Source organism: Zonotrichia leucophrys, chromosome 3 (assembly GCF_028769735.1).
Source record: "Zonotrichia leucophrys gambelii isolate GWCS_2022_RI chromosome 3, RI_Zleu_2.0, whole genome shotgun sequence".
Classification (NCBI taxonomy): domain Eukaryota; kingdom Metazoa; phylum Chordata; class Aves; order Passeriformes; family Passerellidae; genus Zonotrichia; species Zonotrichia leucophrys.
The window spans coordinates 99,623,256-99,648,595 of NC_088172.1; the positions used below are offsets into that span (position 1 = coordinate 99,623,256).

The window sequence follows — 25,340 nt, forward strand, 5'->3', positions numbered from 1 at the left end:
ATATGGGATAATGGTGCTGAGGGACTGCTTGTACTTTTAGGGCTGTATTGGAGGGTCCCACCTGCTCCCCAGGTCAGTCCCCTTTCTGGGATGTGCACATGCCCTAGGCCCCTTTCTGGGTGTCAGCAGCCTCAGGTGGCTGTTTCCAACAAAATGACATTCTAGAGCTAAAGCTTATAAACCATCCTTCTACAGCATGGTTTGTAATCCCAAGGAGTGAGGTTCCTGCTGACTCAGCAGTATCCCAGGCAAAGCTGGTCAGCTCATTGGTGGCTTTTTGTAGTATGGGGAAACTTTAGAAATATTATCAATGGGTGTGGGTGTCTTCTGAAGCCATTTGTGTCCCAAGGACTCTCTGAAGTCAGGCCAAGGTAACAGCAGCAGAAACTGAGCCCTCTGGCATGAGCACACAGTTTCCTCAGCAGTGCAGGCTCCTTCCCCTTGACAGACAGGCTGAGAACAGGGTGAGGTGCCTTGCCAGGACTGGGCTGGGGCCTCACCACCTGCCCTGCTGCTGGGAATGACACTCTGGGGCTTCCAGGGCTGTGTGCTTCCAGCTGTGGGAGGGAAAGGACTGACTGCCATGGCTGCTGTGAGATTTGTGTGTCTGAGAACTCATCATGTGGTGGAAGAATTCCCATCAGAGGATCTGAACAGGCCATTCTGATTGCAGGGAGCTGCATCTTAGCCTTTCTGTGTGTCCCCTGGTTTAGATGCTGGGCTTTGAGAAAGCTTTTAGAGGAGGGATGTGTGGCTCAGGATGCCCTGGCCCATTGTGGTGTGGGGGCTGAGCCAGGTGTTTTTATCCTGCCCTGTACAACCAGGCCTCATCTAACCCCAACACTGCCCTCTCCCATTGTGTCCCACAGTACCCTGGAGTGGCCCAGAGCATCAACAGTGATGTCAACAACCTGATGGCTGTCCTGAGCATGAGCAATATTCTCCCTGAAGGTAAAAGACAGAACCCTGTGTTCCCAGGTGGAGTTCTGCCAACCCCTTTCAAGCAGCACATTGCATGTGTCCCTCCAAGGACTGGGGAAAGGAACATAAGGATGCTAAGTGTGCCCAGGAGCAGATTCCTGCAGGAAGCAGGAGAGGCAGAGGGTGCAGGGCCAGCTTGGGGAGCCTTGCTCTGTTCTCCTGTTGTGCTGCACAGGTGGGAAGTGCAGCTGTGTGTTTGTGGCCATGTGTGCACACAGCTGCAGAGTAACTGCACTTGTCTCTGTGTGTTCTCTATAGAGATAGACCCATAGGGATTCTTGGCAAAATATAAAGTGCCTGGGAATACTCACTTTTGGTGGCTTTCTAGGCTTGGAGTGTGGGCAGTGTCCAGGTGAGGTAGTCTTGCTTTGTCCTGTTACTTTCTGGTACATTTGGCAGAACTCATTCTTCTCCATGTTCCCTTGCAGCTTTCCATGCCTGCCATTCTGTACTCTTCCCAGATGTTCTCTATTTTTTCAGAGCTGTGGAGAACTGTCTGACTTGTAACTTGCTTGGTGTCCCAGCACATGGATAAATCCCTTTTCCCACAGGGAATGCAGGACTTACCACTCCTTTTTCCAAATATGTGCCTGCAGCAGCTGTAAATATCAGTGGGACTGTAGAAATGCTGCTCTAAAATCAGGCTGGGTGCTGACAAAATCTGGCACTGTTCTCTCTGGTGGCTGGGCAGGGCCCTGCACAGATTGCTGCAGCCCCAGTTGTGTCTGGCCCAAGAAGCAGATTGGTTTTCCAAATTCAAGACTAAGACTGGGCTTGGCACCTCAGGCTCTGGCTACGTGCTGCTGCTGCAGTACACTGCATTAGTCATGGTGACTGTTCCTGCCTGGCAGTGCCTGCTGCCACTTGCAGGCAGCTATGGAGCTGTTCCTGCTGCTTTTGCCCAGTGCTTGGGTGCTTGTCTTTGGTGTGTGTCCCTGCACAGCCATGCCAGCAGCAGGAATGGACAGTTTGGGCTGTGGGGTGGGAGCTGGGAGAGGACAGAGCAGTGCTGTGCATGTGCCTGGGCTGTGATTACTGCACAACCTGCATCTGGTTGGAAATGCACCTTGGCCCTCTGGGGCCTCCTGTGCTCCTCAGCTGCAGCTCTGGGAAGCTTAGCCTGAGCAGATCCTTTTTTCTAAGCCTGCTCTCTCCTGTGCTGTTTGACTTTCAGGTCTGTTCCCAGAGCACCTGATTGAAGTGGTGAGCAGAGAGCTGGCCCTGGAGTGTGACTACCTGAGAGAAGCTGCCTGTGCAAGGAAATTCCAGTATGTTCCCACCATTGCCTTGAGCCCCTTCTCTTTCTGTGTGTGTGGAAGAGGCAGGAGAGGTTGCTTAACTTGAGGGCTGGTGTGAGCTGACTGCTGTGCCCTGCCATGGCACAGGGGAAGGGTGCATGGCTGTGGCCTGAGCTGTGCCCCAGAATCACCTCCTTGTCTCAGGGGGCATGGCTTCAGTCAGCTGAGTCTGTGGTGCTGCAGTAACTCCTGAGGCTGGGTTGCAGTGTCTTCCATGTGCTCTTACCTCAGCCTGTTGTTAACTTCTCCCATCCCTCAGCCCAGAAGGTTCTCAGTTCAGCTCTCTTCAAGCAGTTACCACCACCAGTGCTGCCTGCTCCCTTGGCTTGCCAAAGCACCCAGATTATTTTCCCATGGTGCTGGATGCTCTTCCTGTCCTGCTGCACAACTGTGGCACTGCTTCCCTTGGCAAAGCAGTTCTTCCCTGTGTGCAGTCTGGCCCTGAAGCCAAGTGGGGTTAGCAGAAGAGCCCAGTGCCCCTTGATGCACCAGCCTGGAGCCTTCTTAATATCACTGCCCTGGCAGGAGATGGGACCTCAGGAGCTGGCAGTGGCTCCAAGTCACTGGCAGGGTTTCTGCTGACTTAATCCCTACTGTAATTGCTGAGGGAAACATTTCCTGGCAGCCCCAGGCAGGGTGTGGGGAGAGGCTGGTCCAGGGCTCTGTGAGGTGTTGCTGATGGGTCTGTCTGCTCTCAGGGCTCCTAAACCTCTTCCTCTCCTTTCTCCACCCCTAGGGAGCTGCTGAAAGACCACCCCTTCTTTTATGTACCCAGAGTAATAGATGAGCTGTGCAGCAAGCACGTGCTGACCACAGAGCTGGTGTCTGGCTTTCCCTTGGATCAAGCTGAAGGACTGAGCCAGGAGATTCGAAATGAGGTGAATTGGGGATGTTGGGTTTGTGCCCTTGCTCAGAGCCCTGTGCCAGGCTTGGGGGGTGCCTTGTGGCACAGCAAACCCTGAGCAGGGCTGTCTGGAGCCTCCAGGAAGACTTGTTTAGGGAAGGTGGCAGTGACACTGGAGTCTCTCCAGGCTTCTCTGGGCCTTGCAGGCACCAGCACTCAGCAGGGAGGGGCTGGAGAGGGTGAATGGCAAGGGCAGCTGAAGGGGAGGCAGCCTCACTGTGTGATGCCATTTCTGGTGACCTTAATTTTGGGGGGACTGTCAGTAAGGGCAAAGGTGCTTTAGGCAGCTGCTCTTGTGGGCAGGATTGCAGAATCATCCCAGTGCAAGCAGCTGGGTGTCATTCCTGCAGGACTGGCTGGAAAAGTACCTGTCAGTAAACAAAAGCAGGGATGTGGGGATAGGTGGGTGTTGGTGCTGAATATAGCCAGGGATTGGAGTGCTGTGGTGGGACAAGCAGCTGTTCTAGCAGCAGAAATAACTGTCCTGGTATTTGGATGTGTGTGTGTCTGTGTGTGTGAGCTGTAGCTGTTAGGTCGCTGGGGAAGAGGGCAGAGTCTGTTCCCCTGGTTAAACAGATCTCAGTGTCACATTAGATTTGAAGCTGTGCCAGAGCTGGCTGGCTATTCTTAGGGACTGTCCCCAGCAATGAGCTGCTCCATCACCAGGCCTCATGTTAAAAGTCTCTGAGCTGCAGGAACAGCCCTTCTCTCCTGTGAGCCACTGGCCTGGCTGACCCTCTGCCTTCTGACCCCAATGGCAGGGTCCTGCAGCAGGGCTGGGCTTGCATTTGGTGCTCTCTTCCTTGCACTTGTGTTTCACTCAGCTTTGCAGCAGCTGGAGAGGGGCAGAGTGAGGCTGGCAGTTCTGCTCAACAGGCTCCAGCTTAGCAATTCTCACAGAAAAGCTCTGCTGGAGTGTGTAATCCAGCAGGGGGGGTTTCAGGGACTGCTGCTCTTGCTTTTCTGTGCCTGTTGGTCCCAAGGTGTGGCTCTCTGCTCCTCCCTCAAGCTGGGTCAGTGCTGAGCCCACAGGAGTGCATGCTGGCTCAGCTATCATACAAGATTCCCATTCTTGCAGCACCCAGTGTGTAGTCAATGCTGGAAAGTGAAAAGGCAGGAGCAGAATGCAGCTGGATGAGCACTGGAGCATCTGTGCCGTCTGCTAAGGACATCCCATGGCAGGGCTGGGCTGGGAGTTGCTGGGGCTGTGGTGAGAGGTGTTCCTTCAGCTCTGCATAGAGCAGATGGTTCCTGCTGGTGTGGCCATGTGTGCCCTGTTTGCTGATGCCTGCTCTAAGTTAAGGTGTGAATAGAGCTTGTTTCTTGTTTCTCCTTGTTGTAAAAGATCTGCCACAACATCCTGGTGCTGTGCCTGCGGGAGCTGTTTGAGTTCCGCTACATGCAGACCGACCCCAACTGGTCCAACTTCTTCTATGACCCACAGCTGCACAAGGTAAGCCTGAGCAGCCACTCTCCTGCCTTCACAAACATCAGTTTTCTTCAGCTTTTGGTTATTCCTCACTCTCACTCCCCACTTAATGAGTCCTGACTGGGATTCTCTCAGTTTCCTGTCCTCGAGGCATGGGCAGATAGCACAGGGAAACCTCCCTTTGCCACTTGCCCTCACTAGGGCTTGGTAGGAAAGCAGGGCTGCTGTAACCCTGGCCCTTGAGCAGTCACAGCTACTTCCTTAACCTCAGGATCTGTTCAGGTGGTGGGAAGCTGCAGCAGGCAGTGCTCTACCAGCACACACCTGAGCCCAGGACTCTTCAGCTAAATGCTCTTGTGCTGTGGAGATAAGACTATTAATTCCTGCTCACTGGTTTGGCTGCTTGTCTGTGCTCTGTAGGGCAGATGGAATTGCCTTTTATTCCTGAGGTCAGTGCTGCAAAGTGCTGGGAAAAGGTTCAGTGCTGCTCTGTCCCTGCACATGGAGCCTGAGTGGAGCTGCCAGCAGAGCAGGAGTGGCAGTGTGGGCACTGGGCAGTGGCCTCAGCCCTGCTGGGCTGCAGACTGGGAATAAAGGAGTCAGGGGCAGCTGGGATGCAGAGGAGAGCTGTTCCTGAAGAAATCAGGAGCATTCTTAAGATCAGCTGTGGTTGACTCTAATAGAGACAGCTTTGTCCATTCCAGGTGGCCCTGCTGGACTTTGGAGCAACACGAGGGTTTGATGAGAAGTTCACAGATGTCTACATAGAGGTGAGGACACGCACTGTGCCCGAGAGAGCTGCACTTGATTTTGCAAATACTCTTATCTCTTATCACTTTGTACTGGGATACACTTTGGGTGTGGGGGAAGCAGGGCTGGAGGCAAGAGTGGTCTCTGTTCCTGTTTCATCCCTTGCCATGGCTGTCTGCAGATGTGCTGCAAGCTCTGAGGTGGGATGTTCACAAAAGTGCACTGCAGTGATGCTTGCTGGGGGCCTTGGGTGTATCAGGGCACTCACAATTCTGTGATTTTTATATGAGGATATGCAGGAATTGCTTGTTCCCCACCTCCTCCTGAGATTCTCAGATTTTCCACAGACAGATGAATGAAGTCAAACATGCTTCCTTTGTGCTCACCATGTTCTGCACATGGTAACTGAGCTGCCAGGGCCACCTAAAGCTGCTCACAGTCAGCTCTGCTGTTTCTTTGGGGAGGGGCTGACTATTTGTGAATTTTTTTTGCTGTCCCTTACATTCTGTGGGCCACGTGCAGCCCTGTTGGGAAGAGGTGGATCTTTTAGCAGTAGCTCTTAACCTGTCCAGCATGCAGGGCCTGAGGAGAGGGCAGAGGCAAGGGAGTGAGCAGTGGCTGGTGTTGGTGTGTGCTCCTGTGGCCTGGGCAGCAGTCCTGCTGTTCTGTCTTCTCTTGGCTCTCCTGAAAGTATTTCTCTTTCTCAGATAATCAAGGCAGCTGCTGACATGGACAGAGAGAGAGTACTGAAGAAGTCCATTGAAATGAAATTCCTCACTGGCTATGAAATCAAGGTATGGAGCAGAAGGGTCTGATTTTGGTGTTGGCCACAGATAAGGTGATTGCAGGTCTGTGAACTTCCCCAGACTTCTTGGTGTGGTAAAAGTGTCAGTCCAAAAGCCCTTTTGATAAGCATGAGAGAGGAGAGTAAAAAAGGTTTTGGCTGTTGTTCTCACTTCCTTTTGGGAGCAGGAAAATAATGACACAGCTAGCCCCAAAACCACTGTCCTTCCTTCTCTCCCCATGCAAGACCCTGCAGCTGATGACAATTCCTGAAGAAATATAGCAAATGTCCAGTCACTTTGATTTTGTATTTTCAAAAGGATCTGGGTATTTTTTCTGAAAGCTATTAAAGGAAAATCCATTTTCTCACATACTCCTTCCCACTGTGCACTTGTGCAAATGTGTTAGAACCAGCATGTTGTATGACTCGGAGGATGCTTTTCTGGAAGGTTTAGCTGCTCAAAAATGTATGAACTAAATGCTCCTCAGTCTTGCTGGGGGCTGGAGGTTCCCTTTGTTGTGGACAGGGCTGTTTCTCCTGAGCTGCTGCTGTTAGCACTTTCTTTTCCTCTTTGGTGGTTGTCATGGCTAGTGGTGTTATCTCTCTAGTTAAGTGTTACTTATCCCTCTTTCCTTTTGGGCAGGAAATGGAAGATGCCCATTTAAATGCTGTCCTCATCCTGGGAGAGGCTTTTGCATCTAAGGAGCCTTTTGATTTTGGCAACCAAAGCACCACTGAGAAGATCCATGGTTTAATCCCAATCATGCTGAAGCACCGGCTCATTCCCCCACCAGAGGAGACCTACTCCCTTCACCGGAAGATGGGCGGCTCTTTCCTCATCTGCACCAAACTGAAGGCCAAAATTCCCTGCAAAAACATGTTCCAAGAGGCATACAGCAAGTACTGGAGCAGTAGGGGCAAGAAGCCAGAGGAGTAGTAAGAGGAACTTGTCTTGTTGTGAGGGCCTGGTTCAGCTGAGCCTTGCAGAGAGCGGTCCAGCCTCCCCTGCGTTGCTCCCCAGCCCTCCATCCTCTTGAGATGCAGCAGCCCCATGCCCTGGAAGCCAAGGGTGCATTCCACGAGGACAAAGCTGCTCTTTCCTGCTCTGTCTGTCCTGCCTGGACTGCCAGCACAGCCCACAGCTTGCAGGAAACTCTTGAGTGCTTCTGTGCTGCTTCAAGGCACCAGCTGACTACCTTGAATGCATTTGTAACATTGTGATGGTGGCTGCATATTGACAGGGTTTTGTAACGAGTAGGGGAAGGAGGATGAGAGCAGAATTTAATATTGAAACCTATTTGTAATTGTCCACAAATTGTTTTTTAAAAACCTTCCCTCTTTCAAGCTGAGGTGGAATTCAAGTAGTTTTCATACTGTGAATTTAGAGAATGAGATACCAAGGTGTTCCCTACCACAGACACATCCAGCACCTCCCCCACATTTTTGTAAGTCAAGTGGTGGCAGTCTGAGAACCCTCCTGGATTCTTCTGACATTGATTTAATGCAAGGAGCGTGTGTGTATGTTGAAGTTTGATGCTTTCTGCCTCTTTCTGGCTTGCAAGCTAAACATAGGAAATATTTTAAAAGTCCGAGAATTGAATGCCAGTCTCTTTTAAACACACACACACATGCACACTCTCACAACCCATCTCTGTTCTGGGAGTCAAACATGTAATCAGCAGAGCTAGATCTGAGCACACCTAGTGGGATTCTGCACTGTCTGGTAGGTATCAGCTTTCCTGAGGGTGAGTTAGATAAGCTCCAACTCTGACCCCCACTGCTTGCTAAAACCTGCTCTGTGTGTTTCCCTGAGGCAGAACTTGCAGCAAGGCAAACAAACGTCCTGCCTCTGGAGAGCAGCTGCAGATCAGCTGAAATGTCACACGGTTCAAACCAGACGCACAGTTTTAAACTCCTGGAGTCGAGCTAGAAAATTGACTTTTGTAGGTTTTTGTACAAAGCCTGAACCTGTACGACTTCCTGATGTCAATAAACAAGTGCTTGTGCTGTGGGTCTGCTGCTTGTGGCTGTGTCATCGTCTGTGTGGGAATGGACACTCAGGTGAGCAGTGTCCTGTTCTGGGGATAAACTGCAGCTCAGCAGAACATGAGGCCTGGTCATGCCATGAAAATCCCTGGTAATTTACTTGTTTTTAATTATCCTTTGTTTCTATCACTCTGGTAGCAGCCTCCTGAACACAAGTCTCTCTGCCTTTCCTCCACTTGTGCAGGAGAGGCTGCTGGAGCTGAGGCTTCCCTGGTGCCTTACCAGGTGTCCTTGTCTGGCAAGTGCCAGGTATTGATTTACCAGCAGGCTCAGCTGGTCCTGCTCAGCTAACAGAGCCCAGGAATGCCCAGGTTGCCTGATCTTACACTCCAGCATGTGTCAAATCCTGACAGCTGACACTTCAGAGGGAGAGAACAGGTAAGAGAACAAATGGTCTCTCTCTCAGGAGTGATCTCTGAGAAATAGGAAAAGAGGTAATGGTATTATCTTTATTCCAAAGCCATAAACATATAATATACCACTTCATTTAAGACTATATTGAACAAGATACACTGCAGTTCAGTTCAAAATGCCAGTCAGATTATTCTTAACCTTTTGAGAAGAGTTAACTCTGCTGTTCAATGAAGTAATAATAGTTTTGCATGAAGCAGTTTATCAGTGTACAAAGTTGCAGTAACTTCCCTTGTTTTGAGTTCTGATAGACATTGTTTAGTTTTTCTCCTCTGGCTCTAGACCTTGCAGCTGTAAAAACAGCGGAGTTGTTTGAGCTGTTAAATGCTTATGTTAAAGTTTAAAAAGTAAAGTATAAAAAGCTGACAAGGGAATTAGATTAGGTGAGCTTCAGAGCAGATTTTCTGAAAGTGAAGATTCCAGGCCAGCATGTTCAGAGAGCAGAGTAAGCTGGAGCACTGCAGTTCACTTTTCCCCTTGCTCATGTCAGCCCAGATCTTGTGTATACCATGCTGGGGCAAGAGTGCTCAGCTCCTGGCAAACATTCCCCTTCCCAAGAGGGTTTAGGAATGACATCCAGCTGAACGGTGGAGTTTGTTTTGCATTTGCCAGAGGGTAGGAACTTGCAGAAGCTGAGATGTTGCTTTATTAGGAGAGCTAATTAGAGCCCTGAGTCACTAATTCTCCTGACCTTTTGTGTATGCTCTGAAAGCATTAATAGTGGCTGTAGCTTTGTCCAGAGAGATTTGTGACAGGAGGAACTGCATGTCAGAGCAACAGCCCTGTAGAAAACGTGAGCTAGAAACTCTGGCTTCAAGTCAGAGCAGTTATGACATTGTGCAGTGAGCAGGAGCACTTGGTCCATGCCAGGCACTGCATTTGCTTGAACTGTGCTTGCAGGCTGGAGGCTGTGACTGTTCTGTGCTGCAGGAAGCTTCTATGGTCCAGAAAAATCTCTTGTGAAACCATTTCTTCTTTGCACAGGGCAAGCTGCAGATTAAAGCTGCCTCTGGAATGACAGTGATTTTCCATTCTAAAGGAACAAGATTCAGCCTTGGAAGAAGTGGGAATCACGGTGCCTGGTCCTGAGAGGGTTTGGAAATGGAAGAATGCCCAGGCTGGCACTGCTGGCAGTGTGGGATGAGTAACAGCCCAGTGCTGTATTCCTGCTGCAGGGGGGTCACTGAAGCAGATACCAAAGCCAGGACTTAGCCCAGAATCACTGAGGTGGGAAAAGACCCCCGAGATCATCAAACCCAGCCCTGAGCCCAGCACTGCCTTGTTCACCATGGAACCATGTCCTTAAGTGCCACATCCACACCTCCTTTGAACACTTGCAGGGATGGCGACTGCACCACTTCCCTGCACAGACTGTTCCCATATTTCACATGCCTTCCTGTGAACAAATTTTTCCTAATACCTAATCTAAACTTTCCCAGGCCCAATGAGGCCATTTCCAACATTACACCAAGAGGGGAATGAATGAAGAGGACGCTGCACCAACACACTGTGGTACAGGAAAAATTCCAGATTGACTTGGGAGGGATGGGATGACAAGAAAGGGTCAGGGCACATGCAAAACTTCAAAAAATATTCTGAGATGTACTTAAAAGTGCATCAAGGCCAACGTGATGCTGGTAGCTCAGAACTAACTAACAATCCAGGCTCTAACACTAAGACAGCTGAAATATTTGATGTGTAACTACAAATGAAGGCAGAACACCAAAACCACTGACTACAACTCCGTAACTATCTCTTTCTTAGGTCATCACAGCACAGCTGACCCAAGAAAAAGGTCAGGAAAACTGTATTCAATATAGAAAAGTATCCAGTCACTTTGATTTGGTATTTTCAAAAGGATCTGGTTATTTTTTCTGAAAGCTGTTAAAGGGAAATCAATTTTCTCACATACTCCTTCCCAAATGTGTTAGAACCAACATGTTGTATCTTCACCATTTCCATTTCCTCCTCAAAGCTTAATGGGGGTAGGTGGGAAAAAAGACAGAACATCTACATTTCTAACAGTTCCCTGTTTTATTGCAGTACATCAAAGTAGGTTAATATTAAGTGTGTTACCAACATAAAATATTGGTGGTAAGTCATTTTTACATTGTTGACTGTTCCACCTTAAATATTTCTGTGCAAAAGAATCTACATCATTGTTCTGTAGCAGAGAATCTCTTACAATGTCCCCTACAACATTGAGGGCATTAAACAAAAGAGTGAGAAGAGGCAAAAAGCAGAATTTTTCCCCCACACGCACACTTGTCAGCTTTTATACTCTAAAACAAAAAAAAGTGATTACATCTATGCCATGCAAAACTGTACAATAATATTACAATGAAAAACCTAAAAAACATATTTTAAAAATAAATGATATGAAACCGTCATACATAAAAAGGCAGGTATAGCAACACTGGTTTGTTTGTGGATTTCTTCCCTGTAGATGACTGTCTCAAATGGAGAATGAAAATGGGTTGTACTGAGCTGCAGCTGGAATGAGAGGAGCTGGAATTCAGACTGGAAAGCCTGCAGCAGAGCGGCCTCTGGGGGTGTTTATCAAACAAACTGTGAACACAAAGGGCACAGAAGGGTGCTCACACTTTGTGTTAGTGCAGAAAAGTTGTCCCATTTCCTCCATGGAACGGGCTCGTGTTCACAGAAGAACCCACAGCAGGAATTGCTATGTGCCACTTTGATTCTCAGACTAAGGCTCAGGAGCTGGGGGTACTTGCACTGCATGAAGTTTTAGCCTTAATGCATTCATAAAATAGGAAAGAAAACTTTTTTCCACCCAAAAGCATGTTTGTCCTGTTCCTCAGGGTCTGGCCATGCAATACAGCACAGGGCCAGATTCTGTTTCTGTGGTAATAATCCAACTGTTCTGTTTGGAAGGGCTGACACACTGTGAACCAGTTAGGTGCCGTTAAACTACATTTCTATAAATAAACTATGCTTTTTGGACTTTTTTGGTATGGCAAGACCCTTAACTTCCCTCTGCCATGTACCTGGGAATAACACACCTGGGTTGTAACTTATCAGAATCAATTCAAAGAGAGAACATTCCTGACTCAGTTTTGAACTCATTTAAATGGGCAAAATGCACATTCATAACAAGCCACAGCAATTATTGGAGGGAAAAAGAAGCAACTATTTCACCACAGTCTCAGGAATGTTTTTTTGAAACCACCAGCTGTCTTCTACAGGCCAAAGGCAAGAGAGAAAAGAGGACTGTAGCCCTGCTTTTGGGTTCATGAAATGTGGGAGGAAGCCACATACCTGTGTGTGCACACGTGCAGGGGAAAACTATTTACCAAACCTATTCCATCCTATAACCCGGAATCCTTAGTAGCTGCCTGAATCTGTTCAGATCCTTGTTGCCATCAAAATAGAGAGAAAAAAAAAGGCAAAACCCCAACAACCCATCTGTTCAAGCACTGTCAAAAATGCAAACAAACACCTTCAGTCTCAGCCAGAAGGAAAAACCCAGCTAGAAACACATCCTGTGTACAGAGAACATGTGCCACACTCAGGAATTCAGGGGGAGGTTTCAGCTCCCAGAAGAAAATGCAGCCCTCGACCTGTGGAGCTGAAGCAGTGCTACAGTGCAAAGGAGCAAACATCAAATACAGGAGACAGCTGTCCTGGAGATACCAGTCAAGAGTCTTACAGTTCAAATGACCAAGTTACTTTTCCTTTAGAAAGCTCAGCTGCAGTATGCATACCAACAAAGAGAGATGAGTGTGGTTTCAAATTGAGTCTGTAACCAAATGGTCCCCAAATATATAAAACTATTTAAGCCCTAGGACAATTTTTCTCTTTTCCAATAAGTGATGTGGTCATTTGCCTTTCAACTGAGAGAACAGTTGTTGTTTCTCTTCTGAACAGACACATATAAAAATGCACAGGACCAAAGTAATGATTAAATAAACCCTAGAGAAGACTGCTGAGGCTTGGACATTGTAGTGTACAAACAGTGTGGGCCTGTGGAGCTCTCATCCTCTGAGCTTAGTGTTGGAACACAGCTGACCTATGCTCTGCCTGAAAATGCCAGGGTTGGTATCCATAGATTGCAGGCACTGGAACAGAGCAAACACAGGGGTTTGCTCAATTTAATGTTTGCTAAGTGGTGGCTCTTCAGGTTCCATTTTCAGACAGAGCTTTAGTACAGCTGCAGAAAAATAAAGTCCATGGAAAATGATCCTGTGACCCTCTCTCAGGGGGCTGCCATGCAGGCTGCTTTGTCTTTAATGACTACTGTTTAAATGCCTTCTCTCAACATCAAAATAAGATTATTATTTAAATACAACATACAGTAAATACAAAACTAGTCTGCAAAGGCTTTGAAAAGTGTGTGGACATGCTTCACCAAAACAAGGGAATTGTGGGGAAAAAGCAGTGCCTATACTTGAAGCAATATGCAGCCTTTAAAAAGAAGCTGATGTGGAATTTCAATAATGCCAATAATGCCCTGCCTATCTGTCCCTCAGAAATACATAAACTTTTCTGGGAGGAATTACTTTCAGATGCTTTGCTCTTTGCTAAAGCTTTTAATTTCAAATGCCAGGCTTGCAAAAGTAGTAGGTTTGAAGTGAAAACAAACAACACAACCAGCTTGCTACTCTGAAATAGCCAAATAGGAGAGAGACAGGCTTTTGATATGATGGTTCCTACAATAATTTCTTGAATCCCTGTCCCAAAATAACACTGAATGAACTTAAACTTGGATAAGCCTCTTGATTCAGAGTGAAAGAGAAATCTTACCTATGAGACCCAGCACGATTAAATGGATTAGATGATCTGTGTCTTGTTCCCTATGTCACATGTAGATCATACCTGGAAATTACTGTACATGGTTTGAACTTACCTACAACCTCTATTAGGGAAGACAGAAACTGCAAAACTCCAAACACCTCTGTGTGGGTGAAACTCTACATAACTGCTGACTGCAAGAACACAGAATGGTTTAATGAGAGCCATAACAAGTTTCCAAAACCCACAAACCCCAATAGTCTAAATACAAAAAGCCCTTATGGGTTTGAGTATGGTCATAGTATGAAGCCAGCAACAACACTACTGGGAAGAGAGGCTCATCCCCAATGAAAAGCACAATCTGCCTTGCTAACTAAAGAGAAGAGACATCTTCCTCTTACCACACATCTGCTATCAGTTTCTCATTTATTCTGCCAACTGGGTGACCACTTCAGCTTTCTATTTATTTTTCCAGCTTCAGCAGGCTCTGCCTTCCTCTGCAATACTTCCTGCCCTCCAACCTGCCCTGCTTTTGGAACCAAACAGCAGGTGAGCACATAGAAACAACTGCAAATTGCACAAACCCACAGCACAGGTAGGGGGCAGAGGAAAACCAACCTTGCCAGTGCAGCAGTTGAGGGTCACCAGGCGTCTCTGACTACCACAGTGTGAACAGTGTGAGGTCAGTCTTCAAGGTTCTTTGTTGCTACAGTGACAGCAAAGCCAGCCAGGGCCGGCTTTGGGCTAAGGGCACTCGTTTGGCTGATGTGTATTAGCAACCAGTATTTGGTAATGACTGTAAGAGTTTGCTGCTCAGGGATGGTCAAGGAGGTGTGGAAGACTGCTCCCTTCTGAGTTAAACCTGCTGAAAGGCTGACCCAGGGGAACAGCTTTCCTGCTGAATCCAGCTGCACTGAACTCCCTTGCTGCCTGAAGGACCTCTCCTGTAGCTGCTGCAAGGCTCCAGCTCACAGGTGGCACGCACGGAGCCAGGGCAGCCTGTGGCTGGCTACTGGGACAGGGCCTTGCTGCCAACTGCTGTAGTTTCTGAAAAGGATGGGGACTGTGAGGAAAACAGGAATTACAGCTTCAGTTCTGCTACTGAAGGCCAGAAGGAGAGAAGTGTAGTGAGAGCACTGCGGGGGCAGCGCCGCGAGCGCGCGGAATCTCTGTCCTGCCGGAGGGTTTAGCCAGGCCTCCGAGTCTGTAAATCACCGAGCATGAAAACAGGGACAACACAAATCTTAAATTAAAGGCTCTCTTAAATAAGCATCCATCTTCTGCTGCATACACAATGCTTTTTTTTCTTTGAATATATACATACGTATTTTACTCTAACATCTGCGTATTTATTTAAACTCTGTACTGTAGTAAAATATGCATCATTTTAATCAATAAGGATTTGCTGGCGACAATCAGATTGACATTCAAACGTGGTGGCTGAAAGCTTTTATGTGCCTCTGACATACTGATCATTCCCCATGGTGGGGAAGGGGTCTCTGTGCTACTTTTGTACAGTACAATGAGCTATTGTATGAAAACAAAATCCCTCTGAATTTTCTCTTGTTGACACTGGTCTGGTCTACTTACACTACCTTTTGGGAAGTGGAAGGGGAGTGGGATAAATACGTCTTTAAAAATGAAGCAGCTGTAACCACAAAAATGAAACCAATACTAATACAAATCTACAGCATCTGATATTTACCAACACCCTAGCTTTGCTCATTTGCTGCTGTCAGATCTGGGGAGGTGAGGCAATGCTGAACGGTGCTGAAGGCGACCAGCTTTTACCTTCCTCTGTACCCCACTCCCAGATCCTTTTCCGACAGGGAATGGGGAGGGTTAGGAGGATGAAGGTGAGAACTGGATCAAGTGAAGGGGGCAGCCATGGGGACAGCAAGCTGATGTGATGCCAAATCTGAATGCTGAAGCAGTTCATGAGTCCCAACTCACGTGGTCAGAGCTCTCCAGGGAGAGGCTCTTGGTCTTGTGAGGAGAAACCGGGCTGGGAGGGCTGCTGAGGTTGGAGCTGTTCGATGCCGTCGAGTGTCTTGGAGAGTCAGAGTCCTGCAGCCCAGAGACACACAGGAACACCAGTAAGCAACAGGACAGCAACTTTGGGGGTCACAGAGTGTCCCAGCAACAGTGGCCAGATTCAAAGGCCTCTGCGGATTTTGCTTGTGTCCAAAAATCCTGAGGGATCTTTTTTGCTCACAATTTCCAAGGAGACCCGAGATTAAATGGTCAGGTCACTCTGCTTTCAGCAGGCATAAGTGATACTGACATAAGGTCACAGCACCAGGGGATTCTGGCATTCTGTGTGTTGCCAAGGGCTGCTTGGCCAGCAGAGTGTGCAGCTACAACAGCTCCTGCATTTTCACAGATGACGATCAAGATGCTCTTGCACTAAAATGAGAAATCTTTGTGGCTTCATCACAGCTCCCTGTTCTATGTCAGCCCCAGGGTATCAGTTCAAACATCCTATCGAGTTACTTGGATCTTCCAGAGCGCAGGAGAATGCAGCTCTGAGCCTGAAGTTGGACTCACAGCTGCCTTTCAGCTTCCACTGGCAGGGTATATCCAGTATCATGAAAAGCCTGTGTGATCTCTTATTTTCACACTCCTTGGTAAGAAAATGGGTTGGGGAAGTTTTGTAGGCCAGTTTCAGATAGAACCTTCCTATGTAAAACAATTTTGGCTGGAGGGATTGAGTTTAGCACTGGGCAGGGTTTCAGTCCTATCATAATGATAGTCTTGACTGCACAGAATAGAAATTATTAAATCAATTTCCTGCTCTAAATGAAATCATAATTCTTAAATTGCCTTGTTAACTTCTGAGTACAAAGTGTCTCCTGTGAAGTGGTTGCTAAGATAGCTTATGAATCTTTGCACATAAAGGCCAAAAGGAATATCAGCACTTCCAGCTGTGATAGGCCATGATCAGGCTGTTACTCTACTGGGCCAGTGTTTGGGGGAGCCTTGCTACCCACACATCTCCAGCTAAGGAATGTGCAGAAAAGCAGAGAGCTTTTTCTGCATCCTAAATACCAGCACCAGAGCAGACACTTTGACCACAGCCTTTTGTAGCTTGAAATACAGGAAATCCATCTCTCTGCTGTCAAGGACTCCCAAGCTTGTAGCCAACCCATGAGAGGACTGAAGTGCCTCACCTTTACCCACACCTGCAAGGTTTCTGCTCCTGCTGCAGCCACTCACCTCTCGCTCGTAGTCCCTTGTGGGAGCATCGCTGCCCTGGTCCAGCCCCCCTGAGGACAGGGAGCCGTCCGAGGGCGATGCCATGGGCTGGCGCTTTGTTCCGTAGCTCCCGCCCGAGAATTCCCTGCGCAAAGCGCTGCCGTTCTGCGCCGACGATCCTGCAACAGAGAATCAAACTGAGCTACAGACACAGAGTCACAGAGTCATGAGGTTGGAAGAGACCTCTGAGATCAAGTCCAACCTATGCCCTAACACCTCAACTAGACCACAGCACCAAGTGCCACGTCCAGTCTTTTTTATCTTTGCTATAGAGGCAAGAGAGGCATCAAGAACTACACACAGCTCAGCAACAAAATTAATAACCATGGAGTGTCACAGACATATTTTATGAAAAATACTTTTGCTAGGATTTTTTCTCCTGAGAAACTGAGAGATCTCAGGAATGAAATGTAAACAATGATTATCTGCTGCTGTGGAATGCAACAGGTGCATCTGTGATTGGTCTCATGTGGTTGTTTCTAATTAATGGCCAATCACAGTCCAGCTGTCTCAGACTCTCTGGCCAGTCACAAGATTTTATTGTCATTCCTTTCTATTCCTCGCTAGCCTTCTGATGAAATCTTTTCTTCTATTTTTTTAGTATAGTTTTAATATATAATTTTCTTTTAATATACTATGTATCAGCAAATAATAAATCAGCGTTCTGTAACATGGAGTCAAGATTCTCATCTCTTCCCTCCTCCCTGTGAACAACACCACAATGGAGCTTGTGAACAACTTGTCACTGATTTAAAACACTTGAGCAGGAGCAAAACAGTCCCAGGGCTAAGAATGTAATTTGAATTCTAACATCAATTAAAAACACCTGACAAATTACAAATGTGCGACTCTCAAAAGCACTACCTGCTTATTCATGTGCTCCTTTGAAAGCAAGACTAAAATGCTCTGCTGGCCTTGGCAGCAACACAGTCAGCCATCACTCGGGAAAACCCTCATCCAGTGTGGACAGAAGGAACTGCAGACAGCCCTTTCCCTGCCACACTTGTGCCCAGCCCCCAGAAGCAGAGAGCTCCGTTTGCTTACGTGCTGCCAAGCCGCTGCTGGCGCTCATGGAGCGTCCCGGCTCCGTGCGGGATTTGGTGATCGACGGGATGCTGACGGAGCCGCTGAACACCGTCCGGCTCTCCTGGGGCCGCAGGTTCTGAAACGCACACACACACACCATGGTCACTTACCCACTGCTGCCTCAGCCTTGCTGCTCTGCCCCAAAACACGGGAAAGCCCCGACCTTACCAGAGCTGAGTATCTGGGCAGCAAGTCAGCAAAAATTGCAAAATAATATTCTGCAGTTTAGTGCAGAGACTGGCAGCACACGCAACGCGGCAGTCAAGTGCTGAATTACATGGACATATGCAGGCAACTGAAAGAATACATGGAATAATTCCAGAATTTCCCTGAGAAAGGATGGCTTGCAAGCCTAATTAAGCTGCTGTGGATATATTCAAGTCACACTGCATAAGGCCTTCTTTCTGAATACAAGCTTCCAAGGATCTCATTACAATTTCTCTTTGATGCCATCGTCTGTGCCATGATTGTATAAATTGATACAATATCCAGGTTAATCCCTAATGCTTGCAGAGTTATTACTAGATAGTGGATCAATCTGTATAGCAATTACTTATGAAATTCCAAAGGTGTCAACAGCATCCCTCCAAACATACACTAGTTGAGCCAAAGTGAGAAGCAGCCTCCTGTTTCCAGCCTGCACAAAGAGGAGGACCAGAGCACATGCCACTGTTTTTCTACATATTTCAATTATTGCTCCTGTTTTGAATCCTAAGCGTTTCAGTGTGATTTTCTAAACTAATCAGTTACTGGACTGAAGTGGTCCTTTACTGAGGAGATAAACCACAACTTCCCTACTTGGATATGGCAGTTCCCCAAACATAAATTGTTTTTAAAAGAAGGTGAAAGAGTACTTTCAAGTGAGTTCTGGGAGATTTTATTTCTGCTTCTGTTAACCTACAGGTGACCTTAGGGGAGAAGACCTCTCAGATTATTTAGCCCCTCTCTCTGTGTATGAGCTGGCTTTCCTGCCCATGTGTGTCATTTCAGCCCTTGCTAAATATGAGACCTCATCAATAGAGTGATTGTTAAGCCAGTACCATTAAGTTAAGCTAATATTAACTATTAAGCCAACACCATTAACTGGGAACAGGTTCAGGGAACCTTCATAGATGCACAATGTGAAAGAAATGCAGGTAGCTCTAAGAATTACTTCCTTTACCCTCTACAGTCCCCCTCTGCAATAACTGTTTGTTTCTTCCTATTTATATTTTATTATTTCCCCATACTCACACTGAGAAGAATGTAGAAAACAATAGTTGCAAGTGCAGTGCTTCTTTAAACTAGGATGTTAATGAAAATTTCAGATCAGAACAAAGATTCTACCCCACAAGGATATTCTCAGAGAACCCTGGCACTACCCATGTCTCTATCTGTATTTTAAAATGGGTAATTAAATTGAGGCTTTGTAAGAAACAGATTTTATACAGATCAGACCTCATCAGATAAATTTTACCAACCAGCTGCCAAATCCAGTCTTACAATCATTTCTCTGACAGGCCCCTTTGATCTTACAGGCAACCCCTGGCATTTCATTCTCCCAGGGTGCCAGAAATGGCTGATTTTTAAAGTGCAGCAAATAAGAATTAAAATCTCTCATCTGCTCCCAGATCTCTCACAAACACCAGCAAAAGAGAATCAGTGACCTTACCAATGAAAAAGCCCTTTTACTTCTCCCTTCTTCCACTGCTGCACCATGAGGATTTATACCTAAAGGCTTGAAACAGTCTCTTAAATTATTTGTGAGATACTATTGCTGTCTCTTGCTTAGCTTCCCCCTTTCTCGTTTTGTTTTTTAACATCAATAACCAACCTGCTTTGTAGTACAAACTACTGAGCTGCTGCATTTTCCCCACATGACAAACTGAGATGCAGAGTTTGAACATCCTGGCTGTACCTAAACCATGGAGGGTCGCTCCCATGGCCATACACAAAGAACTGAGGGGCTGAGGGATGAGTTACTGCTGTGTTTTGACAAAGAAAGGAAAGCCAAGTGCAGCGCTGGCTTTTAGCACGTGTGCACTGGGGTTAGTACACTGGGGCTGTGAGGCTGGAATAAACCTACAGAGGTTCGTTTTGCAAAGAGAACCATTCTGTTTAATGATAAGGTGATTAACCTCCTTCACAGTGACTCAGCTGGCAACATACAGGCACCAGGGGAAGGAGGGAATGGGTGGGTGCACAAAAATAGACTCATTTGTTTTAACATTGTGCTCTAAAGATGATTATTTTTCGTGCCCTCAGTTCGCAACGTCCATGTAATTCCTTGTAGGAAGTCTCTCCACAAAGCAAATCTTTCATAGTTCTTTGTTCTAAAAATAAAATAAGCACATGCCAGGGCTGCTGGCATTTTGGACCAAACCTCCTGGAAGTGGTGTGCACATGATGCAGGAAGGGGGTTCAAAGGAAAATGAACGGCGGTTATTAGCGGTAGTTATAAAGCAGCACAACGCAGCAGGTTAAAAACACAGAAAACAAAAGGAAACCTGAGCTTGCTTTAGAGAGACAAAAACCCCTCATTTCGAGCAACAATTCAAATCCTAGCAGGAAAATTCATCCCCACTGCTGGACCAAATGGAGAAAGATGAAAGAAGTTGGGGAAAAGCAGCAGCGGAGAAGCTGCTGCTGAGCACAGTGAATCGCTGTGAAACAGGGTGAGAGATTATTTGGGTGCATTCCATTCCAGCTGGAGAGTGGAGCTGTGGGTGCAATCACTGCCAGGGTTACAGAGCCTCTGCTCCTGCTCCAGCTCCCAGGGCACCTTCTCCAGCACTGGGATGAGGGGCAGGCTCTGACTGGACAGGTTCAGCACCCACAGTGACTGCTCCTGTTCCTCTGTCCATTGTGCTGCTTGGTCTTGTTCTGGGGTTTGTTTTGTTCTAAAGTAGTGCTCTCTGTTCATCACACTATAAAATTCAGCTTTCAGCTCTTCCATGAAATAACATGACAGACTCTACTTTAACAAGTCATTTTTCAACTCCCCTATGGATTCCACACTATCCTGGTTCCAATATCCAGTCCTACCTGGGACCATGGCACCCTTCTTACACTAACATCTCCAAACACAAAGGGAGGATGGGCAGACATGAAACCAAACTCACAGCCTGGCTTTCCATTCAGCTTCCAGCACCTCTACCTTCATGCCCCAAAGCAGACAAACACCTTTCCTCACACAAGACTAAACCTCTAGTGCTCTAAGGATCTAACAAGGCAGGATCTTGACACTCCAGGCTGCCCACTTCACTTTTCTTTCCCCTCCAGTTTATGCTAGGAGGCTGCAACATTAGGATGAAGGATGCTCCTAAAGAAAAAATTGAGAGTTATTGTCTGAAGCACCAGGGGTCATTCCTTGCTGATGCCAGAGAGACTACTCACATGAGAAAGGGAAGGTAGAGGGAGGGTCACAGTCCGGTGACACATCACTGCATGTTAAACACAGACAACTTTATAGCACAGTTGGATTAAAACAACCCTGTCACAACCAGAACTGAAATACAGCCTCAGTTTTCAGTGACCCTATAATGACCCTCTAGGAGAGAAACAGCTTTCAATTCAACAGTATTTTTTTTGCATTTCAACAGAGCATTCCTCTTGTGTATTAATGGCTGTGACAACTGGGACTCACAGCAGTGACACATGACCATGCATGTAACCAGTCAAAGCTCAGCTGTGCAAATTGGTTTTGGAGCCATAAGGAGAAGATTTATTTTCCTCCTGCATTTTTAAATTCAGTCTAGTGTTGGATGCAGGTATGTTTCCAAAACCTTCCCAGTGACAGGGCTCCAGCAGGGCAGCCCAGAGGCACTGGAAGCAGCCTGGCAGTGAAAGCTTGCCAGAAACCAAGAGCAATGTTCCCATGACAGCAATGGGCATGGCCTGGACCCACCAAATCCTGAGCAAACAACAGCATCACACACATCTACCTACAGCTTATTGCTGATTTATCTGTCCCAGGCAGAGATGCAGGCCCCAGCATGGTGCAGAGCTGTGATGCACTGCAGGTACCTGTGTGCCTGCTTCACTCTGGTTTGCATTTCTACAGGACACAGCAAATCCCAGGCAGGCAGACCTGGATGCATAATGCAAGAAAAACAGGAAAGACCACTTCCATCCCCCCAGTCTACACTGGAACTGGAAGGATGCCTAAAGAAGAGCATCCTACCTCAGTTTCTTCTTAAAACTACCAGGATTAAGAGGATCTACATCAGCAAGTTGTCACCACCTTTAATTTTTATCCTGTTTCTACATGTTCTAATTTAACTTATTTACTTTAACCTAGAAACTGCTTGAGGCACTAGTTGTGTCTGTCCCTTTCCATCTGTGTCCAGTACAGTGCACAAATTCTCACATTCCACATGAATTCATCATAAACAAACAGCCTGAAAACTTGGTCCAACACAGACAGATCCAGAACCTCTTCCTAATTCACCCTGGTATGCAGCACTGTGACTGCTGGAGGATGAACACTGGGGAACAGAGAACTTCTCATTAAAAATTCCCACATCCTTCCTGCTGATTAAAAATTTGATTTGCATAGCAAAAAGTTCACCCCAAACTTTTCTTTTTTTTTTTCCTAGGGCCATGAAGTATCTGTTTCTTGTCAGAGCTGTGGGAAGACCACAGCTGATTGCAGAAAGTAAATTGCCTGGGACAAAAGGAAATGGAGGGGTGAAGAAACAGCTTACAAGGGGTTTTCTCCCACGTTAATAGCCAGGCAAAAGGAAAACCACACAGTGTTAGTAGAGTGAACACCTGACTCAGCCATCCATACCCTCAGAGTGACAAAGTCTGGAGTACCGAGGACAGAGCGTGGAGGCGGGGAAAATGCAGGGTGTATGGAATCGTAAGAGAGGAATTTTTCAGCTGAATTAACAGTCATGTGGTAGATGTGCTCAAAGTTGCTCGGAGAGGAGATCAGACGGGAGTGATGATGAGGGAATTGATAAGGGGAACGCTGCTATCAAAGACAACAGAGAGAGAAAGCAATGAAGGATGGTTGTACAGGTTACACCGGCACCAGCAGTTCCACAAGAGCAGCGAGACACGGAGCAGGGACAGCAGACAGCAAACCCTGCTGGCTGTCAGCACACAGGGGCTGACACTGCCACCCCCAGTCCTCTGAGCACCTTCCTGACACACAGCCTGATGGGCTGCTGCCCTTGCTGTTGGCTAAAACATTAGAAACAAATAAAACTTTTAACTCATTGGGAATCGATTCTAATATTTATTATTTTTTGATATTTCAAAGAGCACCACAGTTGTAAAAGGTGCTTTACAGACAGTTGAGAAGCATCAGTTCCCTGCCTTGAGGAGCTTACAATCTAAAATAGACATAACACAAACAAAGGAAGGTGAACACAGGTGAGGTGGTGTGGGGAGAAGAAAAGATGAGCATACACAGCAGTTAGAGACTGTTAAGAGATTTCCTTCTGTTATTCATGCAATTTAGTGATTCCATTAAAATCATCACCCGTACAACAAACACAGAGTATTTCCAACAGTGGGAGGAACAGTGTTTTGACAGGGTGGGGACACAGGCTGTGTGGCAAGGTGAAGGGGTTAGTGTCAGACCACTGGGACAAGTCTCTCTGCTCACAGGTGACCAAGGCCATGTCCTGCTCTGTGGCACTCACATTCTCTGAACAGAGAGACATAATTCTCTCTCACAGGAATTTTCCTGGAGAAGCACGGAGAGAAGAAAACTATTCTTATCTCTACTTGCTGCTCCTGTGGTTTTTGCACATATAGAATATGTTAGGAAGGTTGTTTACCTGAAGTGATTTGTCAGTTGGATTCTGCTGAGGATTGTTTTGATTCCTTGGCCAATTGGCTCTAAACTACATCCTGGCTGTCTGGAGACAGTCACAAGTTTTCTTTAGCATGTATAGTGGTATAGAATCTCTTTAATATAGTATAGTATAATGTGATACAATATAGTTTTAATAAAGCAATTGTTCAGCTTTCTGAATCAATGGAGTCAGAGGCCAATCATTCCCAGAGTTGGGGTCACCCTGTTTTTACTGCACTGCTCCACACTGGCTCAATCCTGACAGTGCCAAGGGGAGCCAGCCCTGCCATCCCTGCAGAGGATCAGGCCCTCCCTCAGCACATGTAGTGTGAAAACATTGGGAAATTCAAATGTTTGTAACAGGTCAGCTGAGCAGTGTGCTCCCACAGCATGGTGTAAAGAAGGAGAGGGGAGAAATAACTCTGCAAATTGAACGGGAACAGTTTCTAATTAATCTCTATGGAATGTGCTGACACGAGTGCTCGTATAATTGAAAGTCATCTAAATCCAGATTTAATGGAAGAGATTTTCAAGGCTCGGTTTCCTCCCTGTGCCATCTGTACATGCTCAGTCAGCCTGCAGTGGGCTGGTTTCCTATGGATATCAGTAAATCAGAACTCCTTTTCTCCTTTCTAACTTCTCCTCTTCCCCTCGTCCAACTGATTTCATCTCCTTAAAACAGGTATTTCTGAGTAGTATTAGAAATGTTAGGACTTAAAATATAAAATATGGTAAAAATATAGCTTACCCCTCCACTAAACCTAAGGCACTACTTTTTGTATGTGGAACGTATTAAAGTCTGGAAGAACATTAAGTCACATCCCAATACATATTATATCAAACATTATTGTTACTGTTCTCTTCATTTCAGCTGGTAAAATCCAACTTTGTTTTTTTAAAACACATGGTTATTATGAGGCTTTGCCTGTTAACCAAAACATCAATTACCACATTATGGCATATAAGACATAATATACATTAAATTGTTCTTAGTAACTTTAGCAGCATCTAAATATCAGTACAAGAAGCCACCATTCCAAAATGGTCCAGGACAGCAGACTTTGCTGAGTTCTTTGCAGAGAACTTGTAGCAAAGCCAGCTACATTCCTAAAAGCCAATAAGGGAGATATAGCAGTGTCTAAAACCACAAGCTAAAAAGCAGAGGGTAGGCCAGCTGTAGATCATGAAAATATTTAGCCAGCATTCATGAATGTGAGAAAGCCACGATATGGCAACATTTTAAAAATGATACTCCATGGAACTTTCTCCATAGACTCCACCATTAGATGCATGCATGGGGTTCCCATTTTCTTTAAAGAATACCAAATATAGATAAGTATTCATTTACTTTAAAAGTTTCTCAATTGAAACAAGCAAAGCTTCACACATCATCTAGAATGGAAGTAGAATGGCTCATGTATAATGAGGTCAAACTGAAGCATAATGTTCAAATATAATGGCAGTCAAGACCAGCTTTTGTATATAAAAATACTTAGGCATGCAGAATATGAAAGCAAAATCAATCCTGTACATCTGATGTACACAGAGAGGTGGTCTGTGCTGCAGTAAGTGCAGTTCCAGATTTCAGATCTTCACTACAAAGGAGCATCCACGATAAAGTGGCTTCAGGGGACAAGAGGGCAGAAGGGAGGCCAGACTGTACGGCCAGGTTAATTGGTGACAGGCTGCTAGGGAAGAAAAACATGTAAACAAATAAGTTTGGGGATACACTAACAGGAACCATTCCAAATTGTACAAAACAAGACAATGACCCAGATCCACAGCAATAAAACACAAATATGTACTGATTACTGCTCTGCTAACAGGAAACAACAGCTTCTGGTTTCTGGTGTGTT

General features: G+C 46.4%; 2 protein-coding genes across 13 annotated transcripts in view; one reads left to right on the forward strand and one right to left on the reverse strand.

The window, feature by feature from the left end:
• The window catches only part of COQ8A (coenzyme Q8A), a 41,783-nt gene extending 33,624 nt beyond the window's left edge, over positions 1 to 8,159 (forward strand). Inside the window, exons 9-15 of the mRNA XM_064709511.1 lie at positions 870 to 951; positions 2,156 to 2,249; positions 3,016 to 3,157; positions 4,529 to 4,636; positions 5,317 to 5,382; positions 6,070 to 6,156; positions 6,790 to 8,159. Of these exons, the coding sequence (XP_064565581.1) occupies positions 870 to 951; positions 2,156 to 2,249; positions 3,016 to 3,157; positions 4,529 to 4,636; positions 5,317 to 5,382; positions 6,070 to 6,156; positions 6,790 to 7,083 (873 nt within the window). The 3' untranslated portion in view covers positions 7,084 to 8,159. The remainder of the gene's footprint in view (positions 1 to 869; positions 952 to 2,155; positions 2,250 to 3,015; positions 3,158 to 4,528; positions 4,637 to 5,316; positions 5,383 to 6,069; positions 6,157 to 6,789) is intronic.
• A 2,459-nt stretch (positions 8,160 to 10,618) lies between these two features.
• Positions 10,619 to 25,340, reverse strand: part of CDC42BPA (CDC42 binding protein kinase alpha) — a 183,774-nt gene continuing 169,052 nt past the window's right edge. For 6 of the 12 annotated variants that reach the window (XM_064709519.1, XM_064709512.1, XM_064709516.1 and 3 more), the window contains 4 exons: positions 22,468 to 22,653; positions 17,655 to 17,772; positions 16,572 to 16,729; positions 10,619 to 15,422 (listed from right to left, as the gene is read on the reverse strand). In XM_064709519.1, coding sequence (XP_064565589.1) covers positions 15,291 to 15,422; positions 16,572 to 16,729; positions 17,655 to 17,772; positions 22,468 to 22,653 — 594 coding nt within the window. In that variant the 3' untranslated portion in view covers positions 10,619 to 15,290. The other 6 variants (XM_064709518.1, XM_064709524.1, XM_064709522.1 and 3 more) reach the window with 3 other exon arrangements.